Raw genomic sequence first — 9,756 nt, 5'->3', positions numbered from 1 at the left:
ATGAAAATGTGCTCGCCTACATTGAAGAATGGTTAATGATATATTGGACATTTGTTCACATTTTTTCTTAGTGATGGGAGAACACTTTTTGCACTAGTGTTGGCTCTTGAAAATTCTCAAGCCCACAAAAATATTGTAAACCATATTGGTTTACAAAAAATTAGTGTCTCGTGGTATACTAATGATTAATGTGTACCTACACTCTATTGGTTAATAATATGGTCCCAAATAAGAATAGAGCCTTATGCATAGCACTCATCTAAACTAACCATCGGGCTATCCCCCAATCACTGCCAAGCCTTGAAAACAATACAATTCCAAGACCACAAGGACATTATAAACCATGGTTTATAGAAAAGTAGTGACTTGTGGTATACTAATGATTAATGTGCATGACCTACACACTATTAGTCTAATTATATGGCCCCAAATAGGAATTAAGCCTCACAGAAAGCAATCATCTACACTAACCATTACGCTATCCCCCAATCGCCCAAGCCTTGAAAACAATATAGATTTGGTCTTGCAACATTTGCACATGTGGGCTCGGTGCTACTAGCCAACAGCCTTTGGCCATATAGACTATTCAAATTAGGTTTTCCTACTAGGACCTAGACAAAAGTTCTTTCTTCAAAACACCCGATAAATTATACTACACATAACTTGCATCCACTTATCATAACTTGACCATATTCAAGTTGATTTGCGTATAAACATGACCATATTCTGATGAGTTCTGAGCAAGTTATTGTCATTCCACTCAATTTGAGTATAAACATGACCATATTCCGATGAGTTTTGCGCAAGTTATGGCTATTTTAAGTTTTGGGCCTGGGGGATTGACAAGTCAGTACCACCATTATGGGTGCCCTGTCGAGTTTGTGGAGGCCCCTAGGCCCAAAACCTAAATTGGCCATAACTTGCTGAAAACTCATCCTGAATATGGTCATGTTTATACTAAAATCAAATGAAACATGTCCAATGACCTTATAAGCTCGCCATAAAAGATCATCAAAAAATAAAACCCTTATTTAATCATGAGGGGCTACACTCGATAGAGGGGGTAATTTTTCTTATTTAATCATGAAGAGCTACACTCGATAGAGGGGGCAATATTTTTTTAAATAAGGGGGGAGATGCTACTAAGATTTTGTAGGAAATTTCTTGGTAAAAGAATTGGGAGAATAAATCACCACAACCACCAAGCCTAGAGAGTCCACCTAGAAGGTAACCAAACTTGCCAACCAAGAGAACCAAGAGCACCAATTACAAGGCAATGGAATCCCAAGAAGTATCCAAAAATCAAGGCCATGATAGTGCACAAGCCAAGGGGAGCTGGTAGCACATGTATGTGCACACAATGCCTAAGAGGCCCACATGTATACCATCATGAAGTGTGGAGAGGAACACCCTCCCTCTCTCTTAGGGCCTTTACACTATATAAATGTCCCCCCGCCCAACCTCGAGGGTACTCTTGTCCATCCCTGAGCCCTCACGGTGAAATACACATTAAATGGTGTTTTTTTTAAAAAAGGGGCTTAGCATAAATGTCGGTGTGCTCATTCTAGATTTTGTGTGGGGGATGTTGCCAAGTGCACAAACGGTATACCAAAATCTATATTGAACAATGAAAATGTGCTCGCCTACATTGAAGAATGGTTAATGATATATTGGACATTTGTTCACATTTTTTCTTAGTGATGGGAGAACACTTTTTGCACTAGTGTTGGCTCTTGAAAATTCTCAAGCCCACAAAAATATTGTAAACCATATTGGTTTACAAAAAATTAGTGTCTCGTGGTATACTAATGATTAATGTGTACCTACACTCTATTGGTTAATAATATGGTCCCAAATAAGAATAGAGCCTTATGCATAGCACTCATCTAAACTAACCATCGGGCTATCCCCCAATCACTGCCAAGCCTTGAAAACAATACAATTCCAAGCCCACAAGGATATTATTACAGAAAAGTAGTGACTTGTGGTATACTAATGATTAATGTGCGCGACCTACACACTTATATGGCCCCAAATAGGAATTAAGCCTCACATAAAGCAATCATCTACACTAACCATTATGCTATCCCCCAATCGCCCAAGCCTTGAAAACAATATAGATTTGGTCTTGCGACATTTACACATGCGGGCTCGATGCTACTAGCCAATAGCCTTTGGCCATATAGACTATTCAAATTAGGTTTCCCTACTAGGACCTAGACAAAAGTTCTTTCTTTAAAACACCCGATAAATTATACTACACATAACTTGCATCCAAATATTTTTATAACATACTTTCATACTTATCATAACTTGACCATATTCAGGTTGATTTGCGTATAAACATGACCATATTCTGATGAGTTTTGAGCAAGTTATTGCCATCCCACTCAATTTGAGTATAAACATGACCATATTCTGATGAGTTTTGAGCAAGTTATGGCTATTTTAAGTTTTGGGCTTGGGGGCTTGACAAGTCAGTGTACCACCATAATGGGTGCCTTGTCAGGTTTGTGGAGGCCCCTAGGCCCAAAACCTAAATTGGCCATACTTGATGAAAACTCATCCTGAATATGGTCATGTTTATACTAAAATCAAATGAAACATGTCCAATGACCTTATAAGCTCACCATAAAAGATCATCAAAAAATAAAACTCTTATTTAATCATGAGGGGCTACACTCGATAGAGGGGGTAATTTTTCTTATTTAATCATGAAGAGCTACAGTCGATAGAGGGGGCAATATTTTTTTAAATAAGGGGGGAGATGCTACTAAGATTTTGTGGGAAATTTCTTGGTAAAAGAATTGGGAGAATAAATCACCACAACCACCAAGCCTAGAGAGTCCACCTAGAAGGTAACCAAACTTGCCAACTAAGAGAACCAAGAGCACCAATTACAAGGCAATGGAATCCCAAGAAGCATCCAAAAATCAAGGCCATGATAGTGCACAAGCCAAGGGGAGCTGGTAGCACATGTATGTGTACAGAATGTCTAAGAGGCCCACATGTCTACCATCATGAAGTATGGAGAGGAACACCCTCCCTCTCTCTTAGGAGTTGAAGGTAGAATGTTTTCCAGTTTTTTATGTGTAGTGGTTTTGGGAGTTGTGTCGAAAGTATGTGTGATAATAAAGGACATGGGAACCTTAAGCTAACAGGGGCATTTTCCATGTTGGGAGAAAAAGGGAAAAATGTGGGTTTCTTGTGAAGTATAGAAACTTAAACGCACACACCATATGATGAATATCATAGCTAGAAGAATGATTTTTTGACCCTGTCTTTTGGGGATTACCATGGGACTTTGAAGGAACATATGAAATGTTTATTTAACTAAAAATTTACACAGATCAAGCTATAAAATTAGAGATTAGGAAGGGTCCAATCATGCTACACTGAGATAATTATTGAAGCTATATCTTTTGACTTATCTTGCATGTTGAGAGGAGATTTCTTTTAAGAGTGATTAAGCACATAAGAAGTATGATTCTAGGAGCTTAAATTGAACAAGGTTTAAGCCTTGCATGTTGAGAGGAGATTTCTTTTAAGAGTGATTAAGCACATAAGTATGATTCTAGGAGCTTAAATTGAACAAGGTTTAAGCCTTCATAAGGATTAGTGAAGGATCATTCAAACTTTACTTGCATGTAAATGAAAGAGGGAATTTAGAGGACATATTTATAGTTCTAGGAAACATTATGAGTATCCGTTCTTGGGATATTTAAAGGATTGTAAATGCTATAAAAACTTCATAATAACTAGAATTAAGTATTGGAATTAAAGTGAACCTTGTGAACCTAGTCAAGTGGGATCAAGAAAGCTTAGAATGTAATATCAAGTCCTTAAAGTTATATGCTTGGTGAAGTTATATTATGGAAGTGGATTTAAAGACCCAGAGCAAGGCAAGCCCTAAGTAAAAGAGGGGGACTAAAGAGTATCCGAACATGATGAGTTGCCCTAGTGACATGATGTGTGGGATGAAATTCCATACATATGAACAAGAGTGTGCACCACTCCAAATCCATGATAATGAGGAAAATCAAAGTCCGTCTTTACTCATGAGAGGAGATTACCCTAAAAGATAACGTAAGCTAAACCAAGAAGAGCTTGAAGGTTAGGGAATAGAGTTCTTATATTTGGAAGGAAAAGGACAAGAAGAATTCAAAGCTAGAATGAACTAGCCACTATGCATATGGAAGGAAATTGGCTTGGTTTGACAAAATTCATTGCGTTATTGGACTAGAGACGTACATGTCCTTTGATTATTTTGATATTTTTTAATGGGGTTTTCTTAGTATGATATAAACTTATATGAAGCATTGTAATTGCATCTAAAAATCTCTATGCGGTCAGCTTGCATATTGTTAATCCACTATGGTGGTTAATGAGCTCTCTACTATGGTAGAACACATGCTTCTATGGAAGCCCACTTTGCAGAGTGAGATAGGTTACCATTATGATGGGAGACCTAGGTGAGAACTGCAGGACTCACTGGTCCTAAGTGTACTAACACACATTTAAGATCTACAACTTCTTAGCTCTCCATTGCATGGAGTTTTTGGTTGTCTGGAGCTCAAGGGTGGTCGAGCGAATTTAGCTCTTGTAGAGAATGAACTTGTCTTCTATAAAAAACCATGTGATAATGGATGCATTTAAGAATGAGAAGTATGTCTTGTGTATGATTTGAATCATTTCACTTTTATGGTTTAAAGTTGTTGTTTTATATCACGATGATGCTATATGATGTTGCTAGATGATGACGGCATGTTTTATTTTGATCTTTATGTGGAGATTGCACATGGTCTTGTGTATGAAGAGGCTTCAAATTTATTGAAACCTTTTCTTATTTAGTTTTTCTTTATTTCTTCTCTAACTAAGGTTAGATGCAGTTTCCATAAACAAGTAAATTGGAGCCTCACAACACCAAGAATCATGGTATATATCTCATGGTTTCTTAGCCAAATAGATCCTCATATGCCTTGACTTTGTCACAAAAAAAATTATAAGCAAGTAGTTGAACAGGTTCCATAACAAAATGGGATCACTCATAAGATGAATGAATTATTACAAGAAATGGTAAACAAGTTATGTATCTTAAATCCTTCTAAAAAATGAAAAAAGTGGATTAATAGGTACAAAGGAGGATAAGTGGAAAGAACAAATGCTAGAAGAAGTTTCATAGGGATCTTCCATACCCACTAGAGCTCGCACTTCTCCTCAATAATATATCACTTAGGTGGCTAGAAGATACTCTTAGGCAATCAAGGGATAATGGTAAAGGATTCAATGAGAGAGAGATGGAGTTTGCCAAAGGATGCAATTGGCATGTAAGCAAGTACATGTCCCATTTGAAGAAATGTTTTGTTGTTCTTGGCATATTAATAATAGCTTTTCTTAACATATTAATGATAGTAAAATTGCTATAGTATCGTTAAATTTAAGCATTATGGCCGCATGGTCATCACTTTCATGTGGAGCATATAGATAAGAGAAGCAAAACTTTTGATTATGGAGTAATGGCTAGTTCAAGTGATACAAATCTTCTTATTCTCGATTATTGTGAAACTATACAAGATATCATAAACGTAGGATTTAGGTAATTTGAATGTTCATTCTTGATGTGCAATGGTTGTTCCACGGGAACACTCACGGGAACACAGATTATGGAAGGAGGCCGGAAGCAATTAATGCGAGAGAGCGGGATTGTAGCCATGGGAACATAAAGACGCACATAATTTTTTTATATTTTTGTGCCGAAGTGCAATGTAAATTGTTTTAGGCCAATGTGGGTTCTAAAGAGTTCTAAGTGTATTAAGCAAGGCTCACTTATGGGGTTGTCCACCCATGTGTGAAAGAGGCCTAGGGTTAGGGTTAGTGACATCTCTATAAAAGAGATGTTAGCTAAAGAAAGAGTACATTTTTGGCCATTCTCATAAGCTATTGAGTGAAGCTCTTGAGCTCTCAAGCTATGGCAACTCTCTAACTCTCTCTCTATTGTACTCTAATGAGCATCAAGCTCCAATGAGTATAGCTCCACTTCTTTCTCTTAATCTCTTTTAGCATCATTGAAGTAGATTAATCTAAGATTAGTTGAATGCTTCTTTCTTTCTCTTGTGTATGCTGCATGCTTGTAGTGTGTGTGTGTAGTCTCCATTGATGCAAGCTCTTGCCCACTTCATTGGCAATGAGTTATTCATGGATAGACTCTCTCTATGAGCTTGCGGGTTTGTGAATGTTACATTCTATGCTTGCTTAAGCTTGTGGATTAGTAGATGCACGGTTATGGGTTTGCTGGCATTAGGGAAAGCTAAGATTTAATCAATATTTGAATGGGATTAAGAGATTGTCATGCATTGCTTGTTCTCTTGATTAGTATAGTGGATTTAAGGGATTGAGAGATTGATTGAGGTGTTGGATGGTTGAATCGTCAAGTGGGGGTTCGTGTATGTGAGCTCTCCCTCATGGGATAAGCCTTCATACTCTAAAGGGATTTTTTTTCTAACACTACATACAATTGGATTAAGCTTGCTTGAATTTTTTAAATAAGGATTACACAAAAAATGATGGTTCTTTGGTGTATTGTTTTGCCTCTGATAAGGCTCAATTTTTGGTGGATTCATATTTGTGCTAACAATGGTGCTTCATTGGTGCTTGCCTTTTTCAAAACTTAGTTATCACCCATAAAAGTACCACTATAGTTGCATCGTACTATAGTGTAGTGAACCTTTAATTGATATTTTCTTAATCCATTTTATTTTGATTGATTATCTCCATCTAGTACAAAAATGAAAAATGTCTTGGAAGCAGTATTCTTTGACATCAACTAAGACACTTAATGCCTTCACATAAACACATTATAAGGGCCCTCTTATACATATGTAGGATGCTTACAATCATAAGTATGCATATACTCGGGTGTTGACACCATAAGATTAATGCTTGGTTTTTGATGGGCACTGCCTTGCTCGTTAGAAATCATAATTTTTGGGAGAAAAACGATAGTGTATTTTGTGATGTGCATATCATGATTTTTGGGAAAAAAAGATAGTGTATTTTGTGATGTGCATATGAAATTTAATTTGTCTACTAAAAACCATTGAGAAATTATAGGTAAAACATCTAACAAAAATCAAGCCTAATCATAAGTAAACTATAATGCCTTCACATAAAACAAGTAAAGACTCGATGCATACTTACGATATTAGATAATCACAAGTATGTATACTTAAAATCAAGCCTAATTATAAGTAGGCTATAATGCCTTCACATAAAACATGTAAAGACTCGATGCATACTTTGGATGTTAGATAATCACAAAGTATACATACATGCATACTTTGGATGCTGATCATAAATATACTATAAAACATGCAATATTTGACAACTAAAACAAGAACCAAAAGTTTTTCAATCAATGGATCACTTTTCAACTCATGACAGAAAACATCAGAAAATGTCAATATCCAAAAATATCAGTGTCCTTCCCATGATGCAACTCCCACCATGGGATGTTTATGCATGAGCTGGTGTGCACGATATGGGTTTATGCAGAACTAGAGGGCATGAAGTGAGGATCATGGACAACCAGGGCCATGTGCCGGCCCTCCGAGGACTACCGTGGTGCCCATAGCAGCATGAGTGGTAGTTTGTATATTGTAGCAGTCAGGGTCAGAAGTGACGAGCACGACATCACTTGCCCTTGCATCTGTGAGTATATTTGGTGAAGTCATCACCTGCAGGGAGTGGGCATAAGTAGCTGCAACATCCACACCCTCGCTAGGAAAGTTTCCATTGCCCATCTCAGTAGTAGTATGTACTCCTCCAACTTTCGAGTTGATCACCGATCCTCCAATACTAGCTGTGTCTGCATATTGTGCTAGATTTGTAAATAATTCTGATGGCCAATATCCCACATCAATTGTGCCATATGCTAGCCACCAATTATGAGTTACAAGATCCTACAAGCAACGTCAGCATAGGCATATATCACAATGAGTTATTAGTCAATGAGCTCAACATATCCAAATGTGTACTGTACATAAAAAAATGCATTATGGCTCAACATTTATCTCAAGGAGAATCCAATTTGATTGATTTATCAATAACCTCACCTGCCAAATACGAAAAGAGACATCAACTAGATGGCCTTTATCGGTAGAAGTAGGGAATATGGTTGCACCTATGGCAATTTGAAATGCCACATGGACGAAGCCTGGGCAGGTGAGATCAAAACATCCTGTGTCTACATAGAAGTCCTTCTGCATGCATGCGAAGTGAAACGAAACATGAGAAGGAAGCAATTCTTGAACATGAGGATTTTGAATCACTTGATCCCATCAAAGATTTATAACCCACCGTCTAGTAGGTGGAAAGGCGGGTGTAGTTATCGCCATAGAGTTCAGGGTTCACCTAACATGGAGAAGTGTTAGAATAATGTCTTATAAGGACTGTTCCACAGCTTATTAGTACAGTAATTTTTAGATTTGATGTTAGATGTTTAGGGGATAAGAAATCACATTAGATGTTAATTAGGGACCCCCTGAAGGTCTCAATATGTATGCAAAGGTTTGAGGCTAGTGAGCTTACCGACCATCCAGTTTCGACCGTGTTGAGGGTGTTGTCTAAGGCGGATCCAGCAGTCAGCCACACGTCGACCGCGCTCATCTCAGAAGCTATATTCTCAACGTGAGGATTCCATATGCTGAGTGATGCGGAGGCTCCAAATATGGGTTGGCCGTGGGAATACACGGCCTTGGCAAACTGCAAATACATGTACTTCCTTTAAAAAAATTATGGGCTTAAGCTGGACTCAATCATTATCCTAATCGACTTGAAATTAATCAAGCACGAGATTTGATTATTTAACTGACCTCGATGTTTCCTGTAAAATCTCGTGAGAAGCGCTTCTGTTTACAATGCACGACTCTACGGGACTTGAGAATATACAGCAAAGAAGGTCTTCGTATTGCCACGGTTCCAATTGGACAGATGCCATTGAGATGCCAAAGCTGCGCACCCGCGATCAAAACTGGCGGATAATTATCCATCTCAGGATTGCGTTTAATTCCATCGGGAGTAGAGCTCGGGAATTCCTGTTAGTATGTGCAGCAATCTCTGTTAACCTAATAATATGTGGATTGCGTTTAATTGCATCGGGAGAAAAGCTCGGGAATTCCTGTTAGTGTATGCAATAATCTCTGTTAACCTAATAATACGTCGATATACTAAATCTTAAGGAGCTTTTAACAGTACGCATGATTGAATCTAAGGTGCTTAGCTAGCTAAAAAGAGAGAGAATAATTGACCTGGATAGTATGGTTTCTTAACAACGGGTGATCTAACGCAGGCTGCTTCTCCCGCAACACGCAATCAATGATGTCTCCATCGGGACTCTGTAGGGTTCACAAGACAACATAACATGCATCGACGTTTATATGATCAATAAACGCACCGAATCAAAGTAATTGATGATTTGATCTATATTAATTACTGCATTGACCTAATTAATGAGATAATTTCGTCCACCTGGATGCTCCGAACCGATGGTTTGATAAGCTCGCGGAGTTGCAGATGCGCTTTGGCGACATCCTCCCTGGTGTACCCACTTAGCGAGTCTCTTACTTGATCGGCTGTAAGACTTCTTCCTCGCACAACATGCACGACGAAACTAGACAATACTAAAATGCTCAAGAGGACGTCGCTGGCCGATAGATGTCTGTCATTGCGCCCTCGCAAAGTCATCATCACCACCGTCAT

At 38.1% G+C, this 9,756-nt stretch overlaps 1 protein-coding gene across 1 annotated transcript; it reads right to left on the bottom strand.

Annotated features, from left to right (window-relative positions):
* Nucleotides 1–7,574: 7,574 nt before the first annotated feature.
* Nucleotides 7,575–9,756, bottom strand: LOC147637763 (protein neprosin-like). The gene is made up of 6 exons (XM_086799044.1): nucleotides 9,526–9,756; nucleotides 9,306–9,392; nucleotides 8,871–9,092; nucleotides 8,587–8,760; nucleotides 8,112–8,258; nucleotides 7,575–7,958 (listed from the first exon to the last, which is right to left on the bottom strand). The coding sequence occupies exons 1-6, from the start codon at nucleotides 9,754–9,756 to the stop codon at nucleotides 7,575–7,577; spliced, it is 1,245 nt and encodes a 414-aa protein (XP_086655170.1).

Source organism: Cibotium barometz, chromosome 6, assembly GCF_041138505.1.
Source record: "Cibotium barometz isolate CiBa-2024 chromosome 6, ASM4113850v1, whole genome shotgun sequence".
Lineage (NCBI taxonomy): Eukaryota > Viridiplantae > Streptophyta > Polypodiopsida > Cyatheales > Cibotiaceae > Cibotium > Cibotium barometz.
This window is presented reverse-complemented; position numbering and strand designations above follow the sequence as displayed.

Excerpts from the sequence above, each read along its gene's own strand:
- LOC147637763 (XM_086799044.1), bottom strand. The coding sequence starts at position 9,756 with ATGACGGTGGTGATGATGACTTTGCGAGGGCGCAATGACAGACATCTA. Across the intron at positions 9,393-9,525 it reads CATCGGTTCGGAGCATCCAG|AGTCCCGATGGAGACATCAT; the intron begins GTGGACGAAATT and ends TGAACCCTACAG. Across the intron at positions 8,259-8,586 it reads CGGTCGAAACTGGATGGTCG|AAGGACTTCTATGTAGACAC; the intron begins GTAAGCTCACTA and ends GCATGCATGCAG.